General features: G+C 46.9%; 1 protein-coding gene across 4 annotated transcripts in view; it reads right to left on the bottom strand.

Moving 5' to 3' along the window:
- The window catches only part of sfmbt2 (Scm like with four mbt domains 2), a 40,782-nt gene that overhangs the window by 17,165 nt on the left and 2,483 nt on the right, over positions 1 to 21,134 (bottom strand). For 2 of the 4 annotated variants that reach the window (XM_076722459.1, XM_076722462.1), the window contains exons 2-5: positions 16,898 to 17,077; positions 14,623 to 14,717; positions 9,076 to 9,316; positions 6,251 to 6,271 (exon numbers count right to left, since the gene is read on the bottom strand). In XM_076722459.1, coding sequence (XP_076578574.1) covers positions 6,251 to 6,271; positions 9,076 to 9,316; positions 14,623 to 14,717; positions 16,898 to 16,988 — 448 coding nt within the window. In that variant the 5' untranslated portion in view covers positions 16,989 to 17,077. Of the gene's footprint in view, positions 1 to 6,250; positions 6,272 to 9,075; positions 9,317 to 14,622; positions 14,718 to 16,897; positions 19,365 to 21,134 lie in introns of those variants that run through there. The other 2 variants (XM_076722460.1, XM_076722461.1) reach the window with 2 other exon arrangements.

The raw sequence follows: 21,134 nt of genomic DNA, 5'->3' as shown, positions 1-21,134 counted from the left end.
GTCCACAAACCTGCACTCAGCAGTGTGGATTTTTGGGGGATTCCTGCTGTTTGAACAGATTTGTGTCTCCACAATGTGACCAGTACAGAACACACACATGCAAACACACACACACGTCAGGTGGACCCGAGCTCTGTCTTCATGCTAAAAAGCCCAGTTCCAGCAGATTTGCATGAGGACATGTGGTTTTTGTCTGCTTCCTGTTTCCCACAGTGCAACAGTGTTGTATTAATTCCTGCGTTCGTTGTCTCCTGATATCAGCCTCCTGTTTATCCCCCTCCCCCACAATACAGATTACATTCCAAGGAATTCAGGGAAGATGCAGAGCGGCCTTCAGCGTCCTACATGTTTTTCCTGTTAGTCACACACACACACACACACACACACACACACTCAGAGACAGAGAAAAACCCTCCACAAACTCAGCCACTTGTTGGAGTCACCGAAACGCTGCCAAATGAGTCACAGTTCCAGAATGACTACAACGCGCTGTGTGCACTGACGTCGCCTGCAGCAGCGATTAGCATCAGGCTGAAGTGAAAGTGAAATTCAGTCCGTACGCTCACACACGCCAGCGCTGATCATGAAAACAGCTCCTGGATTTAAGCTGTTTGGCCCGGACGAGTTGGAAGAGCTCACTTGTGTTACTTGAAAGTCTTCAGTGAGCAGCTGTTTTTACATGGAGAAGCTCACACATCCAAGTCAACAGTTTACATGAGCAGGAGCACTTAAAATAAGTTAGTGAAGTCGTTCAGAAAGGTTTACGTCGCAGCAGTATTGATGTAGAGATGGAAGCAGGCGGTCGGTGTGCGGAGGCATGAAAAGTGGGCGGGACAGGAACTCCTTCCTCAGCTCAGCCGTGATGCCTTCGAGGAGAGGCCGTCCGAAAGTTGGAAACATCGGAGGCTTTATCTGTGTGCAAATTAATTACTGTCCCATAATTATGAGACGAGATCTCATGATTAAGGCTCTCACAGCTGTCAGAATAAAGCACGTTATTAAGCATGTTCAGTGTTCACAGTGGAAATATGTCTAAAATCAATCCGGTCACAGAATATGACGTTACTGGATGTTTGGAGTTATGAGGCAGTGAGTCATGATTATGAAATGAGGTGATTATCCGTCCCTTCGGAGGACGGCAGGCTCGGACAGGAAGCGGTTGGACAAAACATAAACTCAACTTAAAGCAGCACAAAGTCAGTATATTTAATGTTCTTCCTCATCAGCTTCATTGATTTCTGTAAATATCTGCTTATTGTCAATCTGACGCAGCCGCACGTTTCAACAGGCTCGTTGGTAACAGGCGAGAGGATGGTGGCTGGGTATGAAAGGGGCGTCCTGGGAAGGCTCAGTCGACCACGAGCCATTCACCACTTTGTGAACACATGAGTTTTTCCATGTTATCTGTATTTTCACCAGCCGACCAACAGCCGACCCACCCACTCACATCCATACGTCAAGGAGAAACGACAGATATGCAACAAACGGAGGATGTTACTACATGAGCTCAGAACACTTTAAAAGACTGTTTGGAAACGACAGATTCTGTTTTTATTCATGTTCCCTGGATTCTTTATCGTTGGTCCACCTTTAAACGTCACCTGACGCGAACGTCTGAATCCTCCTCCTGTTCTTTCGGACACGTTTTCGGCTCTCAAGCGTCTTCATTCCTTCATATATCTGTTTCCTTGTTTTTTCTGTCTTTTTTTGTGTCCTGCCCGTGTTTACTGGCAGGCTGGTGCGAGCGCTGCAGTCACAGAGTTGTGGTTTTTAAGACGAGGAAAAAAAAATGTTTTCAATCCTCAAACACACACACACACACACACACACGATTACACATCAAAATATTCCCAGAAACCTTCCCAGAAAATGTGAAACCGTAAGCCACAGCAGTCTGGAGCTTTAATGTATCAGGAGAGAACTGCGAGTCTGTTCAGAGACTGAAGTTTGTTCTTTTCTCACACAGATGTGATTAAACGTCACCGGCCGCTCGGGATGTTACGCACATAATTGGCTTCGGAGACCAGATCGATGTGTCCTCTCGGGGGCTCGGGCCCCGGAGGCCCCGCCTGAATCCAGTCTGCCGGCAGGTGAATCAAACGGTTTTCCCCTGAAGGTAACGTGAGCGGCGAGCGCGGCCTCGACGCCGTGCGCCCGTTTAATAATAGTGTTTTTTCCTGTGAGACTGTTTTCTTTCCTTGCTGCTGCTGCTGGACTTTGTAAGTTTACACACACACACACACACACACACACACACACACACACACACACACACACACACACACACACACACTCCTGTGTTGATCTCGGCTGTGCAGAAATAGATAAACTATTTTTACAGATCCTGCTGAGATTAGTCATGAAGCCATTTAGAGCTCAGCCGAATGGTTGCAGCAGGAGCTGAAGCATACAACCTCCTTCGCCCTCCTCCTTACCTCCTCCTCCCCCTCCCCCCTCCTCCCTCCTACCTCCCTCCCCCCCAGCTCGCGGCTTCATTATACTCTCGTGCTTTTTCATAAAAATAATCTATTTTTCTTCATTTCCATCCCAAAGGCGGCAGACACGTAGAGGTGAACACCTGACGTTCACATACAATAAGTGCGTAATTAACCTTGAGGGAGGAGATCCTCAAAACACCCCCCCACCCCACTCCACCCCCCTCCTCCTCCTCCTCCTCCTCCTCCTCCTCCCAGAGCTGCCTGAAGTCTCCAAGTAAATAAATGGCATTGAATAAAAACTGTCTGATGTCCGCTCGTCTCTGCTCGTTTAAAAGCTTGACTTTAGATAATCACAGTTATAATTAAAGAAGAGAAATGGCCGCCATCGCAGCAGCTCAGCAGAGGTCACGGAGGCGAGCAGCACGAGGGTGGAGCGCCAAGTCGATTCAGACAACTACCTGCCTGCGTTTTAGCCGACAGGCCGCGGTCGTGATTGGCCGCCGTCGCTCGGTGCAGTCTGTGGCTGAATTACGCCTGGACAGCTTCAGACGCCATATTGTTAACATTTTATGGCCTGTTGACGACAGCGGAGGGGATATTAGAGCAATTTGTGTAAATATGAATTACCGTCGTGATGTGTTTGCTGTGAGAGCCGAAGAGGCCCGCGGGAGCAGAGCACACACGCAGGGAGGTGTGTGTGTGTGTGTGTGTGTGTGTGTGTGTGTGTGTGTGTGTGTGTGTGCCTTTGAGTCTCCATTCATGGAAAAAGCCACTCAGGCTACTTAAGAAGTAATGAACACATGAATCAATAAGCAAAAAGGTGCACGCACACACACACACACACACACACACACACACACACACGTACACATTACTACAAACACACTCATACTGGGACGTCATCATGCAAATCTGTCTCACCGCCGTCATTCAGCTTCAGACGCAGCAGCCGAACTCGACCGATGACGCATCAGGTCGCAACCGGCCAATCAGATAGAAGCAGGAAGAAGAGCAGGCTGACTGTTTGTGTTCAGCGATCGTCTGCAGGGTCACGAGACAGCAGAAATAAGAGTGATGCTTTTATTTCTATACTGAGAACACACCGATACTTCCTCCCGTTCAGCCACTGAACAACAGGAAGCTAACGTGTGTGTCCCACGCCGCCGCAGTCACGACAAAGTGACAGTCAGGTCCCTAAATCACGACCGCTGTGTGATCAAAGCCGGACACCTGATTAGGTGTGACACTTCCACACGGAGCTGCGGTTGTGCTATCAGGTGAAAGCCAACATTTAACTCCCGCGCTCCGCTTCTATGCAAAGCGTGTCCGGGTTCAGGGTTCGCAGCCAAACTGAGGCAGCTCCACGTTTTTCTCGCCGTCACGCCGCTGGTAGAACGCCACGCAGAGCAGGAGGCCGGGCTATCTCAGGGCATCGCGTCCCGCAGGCTCCGGCGGGAAGCAGCGTGGTGAATTCATTATGCAAATGCTCCCTGCCGGGATCTGCTCAGAGGCCAGCTCCCGTACCACATGACCAAACCTGTGATGTGCCTTTAAAAGGCTCTTTACATGAACGGGTGAATGTGTGCTGCACACACGCAGACGTACGCATGCACACGAGAGACTGTGTCTGAACAAGCTTCCCTCCCGGAGCTCGACCCCGAGGCTTCGCGTACAGTCAAAATACCATTAATGTGTTTAATAAGCTGAAATACGTTTTCCCTGCGAGGATCCGTTAACTCTGCCTGAACTGAACCAGCTGGATTAACTGCCGGAGGCTCAGAGATTTATCTGACTTTACTCCTCAACGCTGACTTCACGCAATTTCCTGTTTAAAAGCTTTATCATCTTTATAATAAACACAAGAACAGGTTCATTATCTCCATCGAAGACTTGCACGTCTGTAATTTAGCATGAAATGAGCTACGGCGTGATTTATGAGTCATTTCCAGCTAATGTTCTGTAGGTGAGGTGGAAACATCAACACTTTCCCTCTGCAACTGACTTTTAGATGACTTTTTAATTTCTAAGAAATGAGCCAGTCATGCAGCAGGAGCGCGATCAATCCGGCCGCTGATTGGCTGAGCGCAGTTAGCAGAGGAGCATCTGAGGCGGAGGAGCCGAGGTGGAATGAGCCAGTTTGGCGAGGGATTTAGGCAAGTCTGTTCAGCCGAAGCTCTGTTTTTAAATCAAGCTCAATTCAGGTTTCGCCGCATGAGGCGCAGAGCAGCCAATCAGAAGCCTGTGTGGTGCGTCCTGAAAGTGAAAATCTGCAGGTGGAAAAATCACAGTCCGTTGATTCATTTAGCAGCGTCTGAGATGTTTCACTGCTGTTGTTCTTCCCTCCTCTTAAGACAAAGGAGGCGAATGGATTTTTGTGTTTTGCTCGCAGCAACAGAAACGGAGTCCAATTAATCTTTAAAATCGTGATTTCATTGGGACTCTTTCTTCAGCAGAATGTTTTATTGAGATACCACTAAAGATAATAAGGACAAAAAGTAAAAAAGCACATGAGAAAAAACGTCATGTGAAAGTCGTTTTCATGTCCCTGCCTTTAAAAACTCCACCTCCACCCTCTGAAAGCACACTGAAGCCAGGAGAACATGTGGTTAGCCGCTGTCGCTAACGTTAGCTACGCTCATGTGTGGCGATAAAGACATTCATTTATCTCGTAGCAACGGCCTGTTGGGCCTTTAAACTGGTTTTGCTTTCAGAAGTTTTTACCATGAGTGCTGGTTTTTCATCATTTTGCACACTGTAAAAAATACTGCAATGCAAAGTAACTTGTTTAAAGAGTCATTTTTACAGCACAAAGACACATATTCAGTGTCTGAGCTCATCAGCTTCATTGATTTCTGTAAATATCTGCTTATTCTGAATCTGATGCAGCAACACGCTTCAAACAAGTTGGGACAGGAGCAACTGCATGGTCAATGCATGTATATACATGTGAATTAAATGTGTTTTCATGTGATTTTCAGTCGCATCACCAGCTGAAAAAAGCCGCCAGCCTCACATCTCAAACTACACCCACTCACATCCATACATCAAGGAGAAACAACAGATATGCACACACAGTGAGACAAATGAAGGAAAACAGGAGGAAGCAGCAGTGTGCAGCCCTAAATTATTATTATTATACTGTACACACGTGTGTATACACACACACCGTCTCAACAAAGCACCCTGCATGATGGCAGTTTCACATTTCACTCAGATAGTCCTGAAGAGGTGGATAAAAACCAGGAGTAACTGGTTAAATTGGCTCATTACCAGTAAGCCTTTACAGACTTCATGCCTCGCCTCATAGTGTTCGCGGCTAGTTTGGTGTCACACGTTGATTTAATCTGCGTCCAGCACATTTTGCACACTGCACTTCTTTAACCCGCGACCTTTCCTCCAATGGACGGAGACATCGGTCTGCTGGGGGACGCACGACAGGACGGCTGCTTATCAAAGCGTCGCCTTTCTGGCCGAGCCGCTGCGTTTTGCACCAGTTATCATACGAGCACAGCTTGGCCCAAGCAGCAGCGTGTGTGTGTGTGTGTGTGTGTGTGTGTGTGTGAGATATCACTCTAAGACACACTCAGCTAGAGAGGAGTCACATGCAAGAGGAGGCAAGGCATGACAACTGAGCTGTGAGGTCACTTCCTGCAGAGAGGAAGGAGAGAGGAGGAGGAGGAGGAGGAGGAGGAGGAGGAGGAAGCACACTGTACATGCAGCTCTGAGGCTAACGCTGACGCGGCGTGGAGCTCGTGTTAGCATCTAGCGAGCCGGTGCAGGCGAGTTAGTCAGAGGCTGTTTGAGCTGCTTACCTTTTCTTAGGTAAACGTTATCTGAGAGACAGAAAAACAAGAAACAAAAAGGAAACAAATAAAACAGGTAACTGTGACACAGGTGAGAGCACTCAAACACACACTCCGCTCTCACACTCCAGACTCAGCAACACACACACACACACACACACACACACACACACACACACACACAGGAGAATGTGCACAACATGATGCAAAGCCTTGAAATGAAGCAACAAAGTACTTTTTTTGGGCTCGTGTTCACAAATTGACAGAATCTTGCAGAAGCCTCTTTAGGGAGAACAGAGCTGCCTTCATGACACGTTTCAGTTTGCATCATTAAACGCGCCGCCATGTCGCTGTCCGTCGACGTTAGGACGAAAAGGCAAAACGTATGAGCCTCCTGAGAGGAGCAGGAAGAGGCGCTAAACTGTCCGAGCTCATGTTTCCCTGTGAAACTGAGCGGTTTCTGCTTTTCCACGTTTATGACCAAGTGAAACAAACAACATCGCGTTCAAACACACAAGAGTTAAAGTTATTCTGCAGGTTTTCTCCTCCATAAAAACTCTTTTTAATGTCGTTGGGACGATGTCAATCTTGCGCGTTTTGACTCGTTTTGTACACAAACGTCATCGTAAGCCGACGGAGGATCATGTGATTGGTCAACATCCAGGTGTGTCTTGAAGGCTGAAGCGTGCTCCTCCGGGCTGCACGCAGGTGAACGTGTCCAGGTGTCATCTGCGGACGTTTGCGTGGCTGTTTTGTTTGTGGCTTTACTAATTTTGGGTGTAACGTTTCGCATGTTTCTTCTTGCACATTTCAAAGCTGCCTGCAGACATAAATGACCGTTTAAAACACTAACTTCAACGTTACCTGCAATGCGAGAAATCAGAGGAAGACGAGTTAGAACAACTTTTTTAATGGCGTTTTTTAAAGTAAAGACGGATTTTTACGTTCACACCTGAACATGTTCACGTGTTGGACAGCGTCTCAGTCTGAACTCTTCATGGATCTGATCTGAAATTAGCATTTTAATCATCTATAATTCACTGGATCCAGCTCCTTAAATGTTATCGTTTGCTTGAACATCTTTGGATTTTGGACCGTTGGTTGGACAAAACAAGCATTATGAACACGTCGGCTTGGGCTTGGGGGCATTTTATGGATGATTCATTGAGAAATTCATCATCAGATCGATCGATAATCGCAGCGCTGCTTCAGTCACATCACATTTGTTGACTTGAAAAACAAAACAAGGAAAGAAAACGCAGCAAATTCAGTCCTGCGCCAAAGATAATCTGCTGAGAAGTGAACACAGACACACAAGTCTTTGGAAAGACCGGCGCTGAGTGAAAAGGACACACAGAGCTGGTGTGACGGCGAGGACACCCGAGTCAGGTGGACACATATCCAGGTCGTCTCCACAACAACGGAGGAGCACGCCATCCATCAGCGGGGAAGTGTCGAGAAAAATAAATGGTCTGAACAAGGCCGGGGAGGGTGAGTCATCCATCTGAGGGCGCTGCAGGTGGAAACGACTCGCTGGAAAAGCTCCGGCAGAGTTCTGATGGTGTGAGGGGGACGGGAGGACGAAGCCGAGGAGGACGCTTTGTTTCAGGAGGGACAGATGCTTTAGAGACGAGACGTCTCGTAGTGAAGCCGTCTGAGGCGGCGTGACTCTGAATGTGATGACGAGGGCGTGATGCGTCTGACAGTTGAGCCATCGAAACCTGTCCTACCGCTCAGCCTCCTTAAAGCATTCTTTGAAAGGTAAAGATGGGAGGTGTTCACGGGAGTGTGTGTGTGTGTGTGTGTGTGTGTGTGTGTGTGTGTGTGTGTGAAGGAATGCAGTGAATCAACCATGCGCTGACCTTTTGTCCTTTATCCACATAATCATAAAATGACATTAAAAGCTCATAATTAGATCCTCTTAATTAATCCTGCTAACTGCGCGTCACGACGCACAGCTGTCTTCACATACTTGAAAGTTTCTGCTCAGAATTTTCTTTTGTTGAGGATTTTTTGAGTTTGAAAACCTTTTTCTTCATAAAAAACTTCAACCAGGGCGTCCTGGTGACCTGGACGCCCCCGGTTCAGGTCCCTATGTGGACTTTTGTGGCGTTTTTCTTGCCATTTTCCAGTTTCTTGCTTTAAAAAATGCCCCAAAATCGCAAATTTGCCTCAAAAGGCTTTACAGTAACAACATGACGCCGACGACCGTCAGACCTTCCCAAAGAACTCCACCGTTAAAAAAGGAGAAACTAAAATACTCTCACTCAAACACAAAGGATTTGTCCGCAGATTTTGAGCGCTCTCACGTCTTTAAGACATTTATCCAGCTTTGTGTGCAGTAAACAAGTTCCTGCTGCAACAAGCACAGCTCAGAAAATCGTCCACTTCCAGTAACTGACGAGAAAAAAGGGAAGAAATGCAAACAGAGCCTCAAATTATACGACAGAATCCCTCAAACCTGATCACATTTCTGCTTTTTAAATACAGTTTTCCCCTACTTTTGTATTAATTCTTATTTTAGCTGTTTTTTAATGCTAAGTAAAAACAGAAAAGCTGATAAATTCCCTAAAACGCTGAAATTAACGAGCCTTTAATGGAGCGTGATTGATCTTTGTGCCCTCAGTTGATATTTCATTGTGACTTCAGTGATGTAGAATCAATCTGGCATTAAAAAGACTTAAAAACAACAGCAGCTGTCTTCTGATTGGTTCCTTCCTCACTGTAAGATGATGGAGGAACCTCCGTCATATCAGCCCGATGCCTGAATTTGCTGCCACTGACCGAACCCTGACCGGTTCAGGTTGAACGGGTGCCAAAGCGTTTGTTCCTACCTTCGGGGGGCATGAGGGTCTTGTTGTTCTGGGTGCACCAGCCCACTGGGTGCAGCTCGGCCGTCATGACGTCGCACCAGAAGTCGGCCTTGCGGTCCTCGCCGTAGCCGCTGAAGCGCAGCAGCAGCAGCTGGCCGCACGTGGTGATGATGGTGGCCACCCAGTACGAGTCCGGGCTGCTCTTATTGGCCACTTCCAGCTTCATCCCGGGCTGGAAGCTGCTCTGCAGGCTGATCTCCACCTGACGGGGACACGGCAGCACGTTAAAGGGATATTCTGCCTTTTTTTAAAGCTCAGCAAAGCCAAGTTAAAGCAAGTTCGGCTTTTGGACAGACTGGGAAACAGGTTCGATGTTTGCCTCCGTTAGCTGTGAGGAAAAGTAGAGGTTTGTTTATAGTCTGATCTCAGGATCAAATTTAGTAAATAAATGTTATCAAAAGCAGCCAATGAAGCAAAACTGACCCCAGAAAGACAACTTTCATTGAAAAGCCCTTCAAAAGTTGATAACATGACATACTCGTGTTTAAATAAGAAACATTAAAGTCCAGAAATAATCGTCTTTAGGTCACATTTGTTAAGACTTAAACAGTAAAAAAACAGCCCCCACATGGTGTCACCACATTCTGATTCCAGTGACGAATGAATGAAGATGCAAAATAAGCAAACGTGCAGAAAACTGCGAGCCGATGAAGAAGCTCGTGGCTCCAGCTGATTGTTTTCAAGGTCTAACAAACGGCTTTATTTTCACATAGAGCAGTGATTTGGACCAGAAACTGTGATACTGATGTGGTGTCACAGTATTCTAGAGATGACTGCTGATGCGTTCAGAGGACATTTGCACACCAGCAGAGGGGAACTCCGTCAGTTGGAGGTGACGCTCACTTTATGGGAAATATGACAGAACAGTTGTCAGCGCTGATGGTATCACCAGCATCAGCTGGTCTGAGCGTGACATTCAGATTGGTTACGAAAGAAAGACGAGGGGGAACCGACTACAACAGACAGACGCTGTTTGAGTTGCATGCTGGGAATCGTAGGATCCATTGTTTTTGGAGCTTGACTCATTCTTTACTGGATGTCTCAGCCTCTGCCGCTTCCACTTCGACCTTTGTGTTTTAATCTGCATCTTGTGAGTCAACCTTATGAAAATGCAGCACTAACACGGTGGAATTACCCTTTAATTTCACTGTTAAATCCCTGAACATTTGCGGCGTTTGCTCATCATTTTGGCCTTTTTCACTATTTTCTGATGTTTAACGGAATGAAAATTAATTGATAATGAAAATAATTGTTAGTGGCAGCCGTGATCATGATGACTAAAGCCCATAATATTATCAAGTCTCACATTATTTCCCTGATTTCCTGGAGTCAGGGGCTGACCCTCAGGTGAGGGGGGTCTCCAGAGACACCAGAATGGACAGCTGTGGACACAGGGAGACATGTCAAACCCACAAGTCGAGCGGCGGCAGAAGGAGTCGGTCGAAGCCTCGTGGGTCGTAGGGCTTGCTCGCCAAAGCGTGACCTGGGACATTGCTTCTTAGCTCCAGGCCAGAGTGGCGCAGGCTTCAGAGGCCCGTGTGACGCCAAACACGCCTCTGTCAGCGCTCGAAGCCATCCTGCCTCTTCGCCACTCCACTTTGGTTTTGGGAAATTTATTAAAACTTGCAGGATTTTCTGCAGGATTTTCCATCATTGAATCATGACTTTCACTTCCTCTGATGCTAACAGAGCGCTAACACAAAACGTAGGGATGGATCTGGCTACACGAGACTTGGCTTTCACCATCTTTGAAGAACAGCCAATGGGAGTGCCCTCTCTCTGAAATGACCTGTGATTGGTCACAGTTTCCCATCACAGGCTGGACTTTCCAAAGCCTGAGAGCAGAGCCAAGAGGAGGTGCAGAAGTCAAGTTTTCTCTCAGGCCACTTGAATTACAACACGCTGAAAGGTTATTTTTGCCCGGAGACGGCAAAAATAAACTGCCCACCGCAGCTTTAATAATCAGGTTAAATTAATGAACCTCTTCAAAACAGCCTAAACCCCCTCTGCACCAAACATCAGCCTCTCAGCTTGTCCTTGTGCAAAGAAAGTAATAAATCTGTACGGCAGTGAATGCAGCACAGCATAATGCCTTTCCACCATAGCCAGAGGCTGCTATACAATTCTTGAGAACACTACAAGCCCGACAGGATGTTCACATTCAAGCCTCACACAAACGCACACACTCGCAACTGAATGGAAAAAGCCAACATCTTAGAAATAAACACAATACAAATGGCCCCGTGACTTCCTGCTACAACAATGCAAACGTGCTGTATCACTCTGCTTGGCTTATGTAAGAGGGCTACGAGCAGCAAACACTGCCTCTGTGTGTGTGTGTGTGTGTGTGTGTGTGTGCGCAGGCCCAAGAGAAATCACTGTTTCTGTCCAGGCGGAGAGGGAGAGGGAGACGAGGGCTGCACTTTACTGAATCACATTTTTCTGGGGAATTCATGGTCTGTTCCCAGTGACTCAATCCACTTACCAACAAGGCAATTTAGCTTCCCGAGAGACCTCAGCCCCTCACATCACCACACAGACGGTTCTGTCCGACATCAAGGCTCGCTCATAAAACCCACATATTCTAATCTCGCCCTTATTACAGTCATCGCTACGAGTGATGTAAGGAACTGTAACGCCGACACACTTCTTTAAATCTCAAACCACCGGCAGACTCGCCTCCACCGTCGCAGCCCGTCCCGAGCCTCGCCGGGGCGGACAGCTGCTCCGTCGGCGTGACGGTGGAGTCAGCTGAGGTGGATAAAGACCTCGCGTCCAGGATCAACCGCTCTCGCCCATCTGGCCCTCTCCTGTGATGTAACATGTCCACGGAGGCAGAGCCCTGTAGTTGTTTGGTAGCGGGCTGAGGTCTTTTTTTGGGGGGAAATGCCGTGAAAAACACTTTGCTGCCCGTTAAAAGAATCAATAATCCCACAGTATCATAGAGGCTGGCATTGATTAGACGCGTGAAAATCCTGAACACTGGCATGAGGAAGCAGCTATCAGAACAGACAGCGCAGCGGTAAAACTGCTCTGTGGACGCAAAGCGAAACCTGCTTCACTCCATTCAGCCAATCAAGCTTTATTTGTGTCACACCTTTCATACAGGTTAGTGTGCTTCACAGGTGACTGACAAGCACAAACAGGAAAAACAGCAAACCACAAATCCCAACAAAAAAATCCCTCCTGTTGTGAAAACAAATGAGTCTTCAAGATGCTGCAGCTCAAAGTGCCATTTCCAAACCGCAGCATCACGAGACAACACGATATTTCAGTTTATTCAGGCACTGCAACCAATCAGAAGCAGATCGAGAAGCCATGTGACCAAAGCCAACCAGGAGAGGAGCGACATCTTTTCCTTCAGCGCCGTTCGATCTTTTACTGAAGAGAAAGTCTCCAGCTCCGATCTGACCGACGCTACAGCAGCATCTACGCTGTCATCACGCCTCAACCAAGCATGGAGCCGCTGGTAGTTCCCCACAGGACCCTGATTGGTCAGAAACGACCCTGAAACGACCCTGCTGGTGAATCCAGCTGCCTCGCAGACTTTTGAGAGACTGATTAACGAAAGCAGTGATCAGAAATCAATGCAGCAGACGACGGGATATTCACATGTTTCAGGTCCAGAATCCCAAAACAAATAAATAAAACTAAAAAATCTGACCATTTATGGTTTGACTTTTGCTCCAAAAGACGTGCTTTACTACAAACATCTGTTGTTTTAAGAGTGTTTGGTGTAAAAGTAGAAAAAACAGTCCTCAGCTTTGCTTTTAAAAAGTAAATTCATCATCGTTTTGGCCCCACAGCCGTTCTGCTGAGCTTAGCATTAGCGTGAAGAAGCAGTTAGCTGATTCAGGGTCATTACTGGAAGTGAACCTTAATTCAGTTACGTGTTTTTTATTAACATACAGCAGCTCCGAGTTCAGTCAGATCAGACTCTGAGGAGGAGCATTTCGGCTGAAAACGCAGAGGTTCTGGAGGCGTGTTGGATCCCTTCAGGCAGCAGGTTAAGCGACTGAGTTTGACACGTTAACCAGGCCGCCCGGCCGGTGATGGCGACGCGGCTCAGCTGACCCCTCAGCTGACCCGGACCGTGACTGTCGGTGTGAATGAACTCGGCCGGCTGCGCTTCAGCTCACTTTGGTATCAGATATGAGTTTCAACCCAACCAATCGGAGCAGAGCACAGCTGGCCTGCAGGGCCAGAAAAGCACCTTCGCCTCCTGAGCCAAAGTCCCTCCTCTCCACGAGGGATTTTCACAATCCGTGTCCCATCGAGTCCGATCACATCAATTACATTTAAACAAGTGCTGTTTCTCTTAAATCCGATGAATCATTTTTCTGCAGAATTGAAGCCGTTTCCTGACTCAGACGGCCAGATAAAGATCAGGCCTGCAGTACAACAGAATTACTAACACTAATTTGCCACTTTGCAACACAGACTTTGTTGTGATTCTGCAGAATTTTTTTTTTTTTTTTTTTACACTTTTTAGCACTTGACGTCTTCTGCACACTTCTACCGGCCAAATGAATGACTCATAGAGAGCCATAATCAAAAACTAGCCAAATTAACCACTGAGTTTGGTGTCGCCACCACTGAGGGGATGTCACTGGTAACAGCTGATGTTTTGGGGCTTCTGGTGTAGCTAGCTGTTAAATAAAAAACGCAAATAAAAAGCTAAATCAACATCAGACGACAGCCGAGCCTCTTTAGCTTTTCACACCAACCTGCACCTGTGAGCCAGCTCAAACATGATTGGTCAATACGAGTCAAACAGAAACCGTCTTGTCCTTCGCTGACAGATTATTTATATTTATTATATTCTCCAGTTCAAGCTTCCACACCTTTGAGGCTGACTGTAGTCATTTTGAAGCCTGTGTTTTCCCACCAGGATTCAGTTTTTCTCAACCAATTCAACCAGAATTTCATTCCTGGCAGCGCGCAGACGAGCTTTGAAACTGAATTTAGGCTTTCATGTTGGGAAACAAAGGTTTCCTGGAAAGAGCTTTGACACATGCTAATTAAAAAACAGACACAGTTACATTACAGCATACTTAATTGACTGTTTAAGCAGTTGTTGATTTTCATAATGATTTTAACGGCACCAACCAGCAACGACGTGAAAGACTGGAGGTGATGACATTTAATTTGGATTTGTCTTTACTGCAGTATTTGACTCTTTGAGCTTCCACGTTTCTGTCTGTTAGTTTTGTGAAAAAATGACCCTGAAAAGCAAAAAGTGAAACAGCATGGTGCTTATTTGTACCCACTGACTCTTCCTTTGTGTTATCCTCAAACAAGTCTCCAAAAATCGGTAAAAGGTCGTCTCCAAACTTGTGCGTCATAAGGGAACAAAGCCAATGAGAGCGCTCCATTGAGCAGCATTAGCGCTCCCCAACACGTCGTTAAAGGATTTCTGCATGTGGTGCTTATCTATGAGGCTGTGTTTAAAGGATCACAGAGGGATGGGATTCAAGCGTGAGGCGAGGATCGTACGCAGCCACTCACATGTTTGAAGGTGGTGTGGGGGGCGGCGTTCCCTCCCGTCTCCTCCATGTGCTCCTCCCAGTTAAACTCCGCCTCCTCTTCCATGGAATCTGCATCTGGAGGAACAGAATCGGCCGTCACTCGTCACAGATGAAACGGCAATTAAACACGCAGCCTTGACGCTTTGTAAGCGCGGCCCGTCTCGCCAAAACACAACAGGAAAGTATGTGGAGCGCGTTGGTGTGCACGGCGTGTTACAAGTCGTCTTACGTAACGCCACTAATGTTTCTCCTGAAGGCGAGAATTGTTCACTTTGCCTGTGGGGGACTGATGCATTTGAGGTATTATGTGTCAGGCTTTTTTCTGCACCGTGTGTGTGTGTGTGTGTGTGTGTGTGTGTGTGTGTGTGTGTCTCTGGAGACTCCTCAGTGGGAATGCTGAACCTGCTCTGTCTAATGAGAGGGGACGGCAGGAAGCTGCTGTTTTGACGGATTGTAACGTCTCACGCTCGTTAACACACAGATCTGAACCCAGAGACCAGAACGGAACCTGTTCACGCCTGGTGCCAACAGAGTCCTGCGCGATCCGGCCACAAGTGGACTGACTGATCCATTAACTGATTAGTTATCAACTATCAAATAAATCGCCATCTAATGTGATAATCGATTAATCACTTTTAATAATTTAATAATAAAAACTCCAAAGTCTCTGATTTCAGCCCCTTAAATGTAAATATTTCCTGGTTTCTTTACACTTCTGCGACAGGAAACTGAATATCTTTGGGTTGTGGACAAAAAACATTTGAGGACGTCATTTTAGAATTTGGGAAACTGATCGACTAAACAAATAATTGATTAATCGAGAAACTAATCGACAGATTAATCAACGATGAAAATAATCTGTTGCAACTCTAAATACAGCTGTGAATGCTCCTAAGAGGCACCGAGGACACAACAGTTTATCGACAGTAATAATGTCAAGTTTTACAAAGACAGTAAACAGTAACCAAAGAGCGAGCTTCTATGTCACCTGTGGACAAAGTCCCCAGACTCCCTTTAAAAATCAATCAATTTAGTGAGTTGTTGCATCAGGAGAAACTTTATAAACACTATGAAATACTTTCTACAACAAATCCTTAATTATTTGGACCTTCTTGTAAATTCGGCAAATGTTATATAGCAAATTATTTCTTTCTTTGTTTAAAAACGCAGCTGTTTGTTCCAGCGTGTTGGCAAAGTACCTTTGGGCAATAATACATCTTTGCAAACGGAAAGATGTGCATGTTTATTCGCATATAGAGCCAGGAGGATGAAATGTGATCATAAGTGGTCACTGGAGACTGTGGAGACGCGCTGTGAGGCCAGGTGTGAACTGACGTACTTAGAGCTGTCCACTGGTGATCGGATCACATTAATACCAACAGGCTCAGAGTCACACACCTGCTGCAGGAAATAAACACGTTCGCTTTTCCAGTGAAAGAGTGATTCACTCATTTAAGTCAATGTGAGTGTCGTAGCTCACAGCTAACTCACTGAATCCCCTGGCTTCCTATTTGTTAGTATAATGTTGCATCATGGGAACTGTAGTGCCAAACCTCCAAACATATTCAGCCAGAATGGAAATGAGAGAAAGTAACAAACAATGTGACATAAAACTGCTTAATTCTTCTTTTCGTTTCACTCTCAGTGTGAGGCTCAGGTGTCAAGCGCATCACACACTGAGCGTCACGTAGACAGAAGAGGTGGCTGCTGGGATATGCTGATGCGCAGAGCAGATGAATACAAATCCTGAATTTCTGGAGAGCTGACGCGGGTCGACTCTGGGATATCAGCCAGTAACGTATCCGGACGTGTTGATGTGTAATGACCCGCGTCAGTGCGCCACTATTGTGCAGGTTTACATAGTAAACAATGCTGGTGCGTGCTGCCCTTGACACTCACCTCTGTGTGTTCAAAAACATCAGGAAAAAAATCCAAACTATTTCAAACTGTGAGACTTTTTTCATAGAAATGCTCGAAAAACATGACAAATAATGTAAATTCTTATCCTGAAAATGACACAAACAGCCTGTGCATGAAGGCCACAACAGGGAAACTTTCAAAGGCAAACCTAGCAAAGCTTAAATAACATAATCAACTTAAAGTAATAATGTATTAATCAGAGAGCATATTGATCCAATGATAATACTGACCCTCTATCATCAAGCACTGTAATCTATGTCAACCAAACCAGTTGGTCAGGTGACGGCCGCCTCGTGGGCACTGCCACATTCAAGCTAAAGATAAAGCCACCTCACCTGTGTTCACCTCCTCTTCCTTCCCATTGGTCGGGTAGAGTGACTTCACCGCGGTGAGGGCCAACGGCTGCTCCTGAGCGCGAGACTGCATCCTGCACCGCCGCTTCCTGGTGAGCGCTAACCTTTGACCTGAGGCGTGCCGCTCCTCTTTCACTGCATCTCTCGCTCTGCTTATCAGCCCTGGCACAGAACAGATAAACAGAGTTAATGCGTTGATTTAGCAAATTAAGCTGCAAACAGTCGGCTGTTGAGAAACAATCAGTGACATTTGGAGAAAAACAGCCCGTTTGGCTTCACTCCGGCTCCCTGTACAGATAGAAACTGAAGACGGTTCATAGCAGCTTTGACATTTGCTCGAACAAACGCCCACACCTGGTAAAGAATTTCCCTGGAAAACCAAAATATCTGGCAGGAAATGATGCACTTTGCATTTGCAATTTCTTTGGAATAAACAACAGAAGCAGTGGGCGGTTAGCGCGAATAGCAGCGGCCACTGAGGCTGAAACGGGCAGAAAGAGAAGAATGCCACCTCTAGAACACTTCACCATCACAAGACTGAAGGAAAACACATCTGATCTCTGGGGAAGTCCAGAGGAAAACCCTGCAGCAGGAAGTCAAAGCTGCAGTGAAGTACAAGAAAAGAACCTGGACAGCAGATCCTGCACTTTTCAGCATCATTAAAGACGCAGAACTCCTCTTATTCTGTTTAATTACAGAGCAGCCGCGGCCTCTTCAGCCACAGTTCTCCAATATCAGGTTATGCTCATCGTCTGCCTGCATTTGCATACCACTGCAGAACTCCATCAGATAACCAATCAGAGCCACACAAAGTAGAAAAACTGGAAGGACGCTGAAGCAGCCGCAGAGCAGAATAATGTCACCGCAGCTTAACATGGAAGGTGACAGGAAATATGAGCATGAAGATGATTCCTGCATCAATTAGCAACTGTGTCTTTGTCAAACGGGCCTTGAGTAACATCAAGGTGCGAGTCCGTTAACATGGACTCACCTGTTGACATCAGGTTTACTTTCTTTCAAATGCAGTTCTTTTGTCTGTCGAGCAAAGAGTTTTCAACCTGCTCCAGCGGATCAACACTGGCTTCATTATCAAGCTGCCTTCAGGTACGTGGTGTGTGCGCTGCAGTGCAGAGGTGAGGTTTCTCCTCACACATCAGCAGCTGTACGTCTCTTCCTGTCTCAACGACGCTGCAGCGCGTCGCTCTGATTAGTTGCTGTGAAACAAGCGTTCGATGTGATCAGTCGGTCACCTGCTGAGCTGACAGTTAGCCCTTTTCCTGCGATTGCACTGCGCAGCCGTCGTTGGCGGCGGTCTGCTTACAGTATCGTCATGTCCTCATGGAGACGGGATGATGGGAACCGATGATCTGTTATGTGTGAAACATGTCTCTGAATTGTTCTAACGTCGCTGCTCGAAGGTGGTCGGTGACCTTTGACCCGAGTATTTCACTCTGTTTTTCTCTTTAACTAACTGACTCTGCATCTGATGACCCCTCAGAGTTACCTTGTGGCCCATTTGAGGGCCCCCGCCCCCCAGGTTTGGAATCACTCGTCATTGTTTGTCAGTATTTTTTGGGTGTTTCAGCAGTTTACAGCAGAGAGAAGCGAAAGGCGTCCAGAAAAGGCTGGATTCGAACCTCTGATGTTGAAATTGGGGCTAATTTATTTTCATTATCGTTAATCGTTAATTCATTAATCGTTCCGTTTATAAAGTTGAGTCTCAGTCGATGTCATTGAATGTCTCGTTTCGCGAAGATGTTCAGATTACAATGACATAAAACTGAGAAAACAAGCAAATCCTCACATTGGAGGAGCTGCAGACAGGATTGCTGCTTTAAAAAAAGTCTAATTGATCAATCATTTATCAGAAACATGCAGATCTGCACGCACTCTTTGTTTTGCATCATTAAACTTGGAAACATTTCTGTCGTAATCCTACAGCTTCTGTCAAGTCCCTGCAGAGAAAATAACTCTTCTAACGTTAGAAAAACAGCAGATTTCAAGTATTAAAGACAGAAAAGCTCCTGTTTAATCACAAAGCAGAAACAGGATGAAGTCTAAACTCCGAATAATCAGCACAACAATCAGCAGAGCCCGTTTGTCACTCGCCTGGCGGTCGGACTCGCAGGTCATGCAGTCACATCACCCATGACTCACTCCCCGACTTCCACCCACTTTCATCAACACGGCAATTAGCACAGAGGCGCTCTGCCGTCACACATCGACCCTCAACCGAGCCAGAAACAGCTCCAGGATCAGTGGAAGCCAGCGTCCGAAAGAGCAGAAAATATCCTTATCCTGTGATGAGGCGAGCCGTCCATCCTGAGACGGAGCGAGGCGGAAAGACACGAGGAAAAACGGTGAGAATCCAACAATCCTCTGAGGAAAACAGATCCCAGCGTCCAGAAAATCCAGAGGGAGCTCAAACATGCAGCCCGGCGCTCAGGCTGCTGTTTGAGCCGAGTGTATTCACAGAACTGAGAGGCTACAGAGGCGGTGACAGCCTCCACAACCACCCGGCTCAGTGTGTGTGTGTGTGTGTGTGTGAGAGTGTGTGTGTGTGTGTGTGTGTGCACCGCCCCCCACCACCACCCCCCCGCCACACAGACCCCCTGACGTCCCTCCGTGGCTCCAGCAAACATCCATTGCGTAAACAACAAGCTGAGCTAATTTGGCCCACATGACGCCGTCCTGCCCTCCTCCTCCCCCGCAGCCTATCGGAGCCTCCTCCCTCGCTGCCCCACGGTCCTCAGCGGCGCTGACACGCAGCTGTCGTCAGCACGCCGGCCTCTGCAGCGCTAATTAAAACTCATTAAAGTGCACTCAAAACACAGCGGCTCTTCAAACTGCTTTTTCCCTTAAAACTCCCCTCAAGTGGCTGATTCTGCCGCACGGCGTCACGAAGAGAAGAGATTCTGCTCATTTCAACATCTGAAGGCCGGGCGGCGCTTCAGAACTTCATGGTTCCATCACCGAGAAATTAATTAGCAAATGAAACAATAAGTGGATCTGCAGAAAATGAGTAATTCATCGAGCGAAAATCGAAAAACTGATCACGAGGCACTTCGAGGACAACGCCCTGGACTTTGGCAACAATTTTCTGGTATTTTAGTCTATTTCTAAAAATACATACAATCAATTCTGGTTGATTGCAGCCCTTTTTCAGTCTTCTGCAGGTCTTGTGCTGCACATTCGATGCAGCCCTTGAAGCATTTCTGCATTGTTTTGTGCTCTGCCCTCCAGCACAGTGAATTGAAGCAGAATGAAACAAAGACCGTGTGGTTCAAGCGCTGACTTTGAGCTTTAATTTAAGGGTTTTCACGACCACGCCAGATGAAACATGGAGAAACCGGAGCCCTGTCATTGTCCTGAGAAATGAGAGGTGATATGTATAAAAAAAGGGGGCTGCTGGTCCCACGCTGATGACTCAATACAGACGTGAACACCCTCAAAACCTTAAAGCTGAAAGCGGTTTCATTTCAGATCCACTGTGCTGGACGGAGCCCAGAGCCAAAAAACAGGAAATGTGTCATTGTCCAAATACTTATGAACTGCATTGCTCATTTCCCCAAAATCCACCCTGACATATTTACTGTCTTTGCAAACTTTTGGGTGTCCTCTGCACTTTTTCAAAGGTCGCACATTTCTCTCTTCGTATCGAGATGATGCAGCACCCCGAGGTCTTGAAGAATGTTCTCGTTTCGTCGACACAAAGCCGACCCACATTCCCACGCAGACGTTAAAAAAGACGTTTCTCTCATTACGGTCGCTGCAGAATAGATTCTGTTTGTGCAGGCGGATCCAGCAGGTTTGAAAAGGTTAAGAGTATCTGCAAACAGGAGGACTGTCACCTCGCTGCTGAGCCCCCAGAAAACCACTGTTAGGATGAATGGTAGCTGGAAAACAACATTAGAAACTGATCGTCTTCGGCTCCCCGTGATAGCACGAGAGCGTTTTCTTAATTTGGTCCCTCGCTGGTTAAACGAGTTTTCGAAGCCTCGGGGACAGAAAACCCTCCACGAGCCTTTGTTCTGAAAGCCAATGTCAGCCGTTTAACTCTTGGTGCAACAGGCCGGCGCTCTGCAGCAGTTTTTCTCTGGAGCTCACACTCCGTGCTTCAGGCTTACTGGCCTGCAGCGTCCTGGAGGAAACAGGCCAGATTGGGCACCGAGGGATTAAGCTGCTCTGGCAGAGTTAATCTCAGACGCAGGACATTTGT

The sequence above is a fragment of the Chaetodon auriga genome, chromosome 22 (genome assembly GCF_051107435.1).
Source record: "Chaetodon auriga isolate fChaAug3 chromosome 22, fChaAug3.hap1, whole genome shotgun sequence".
Classification (NCBI taxonomy): Eukaryota; Metazoa; Chordata; class Actinopteri; order Chaetodontiformes; family Chaetodontidae; genus Chaetodon; species Chaetodon auriga.
This window is presented reverse-complemented; position numbering and strand designations above follow the sequence as displayed.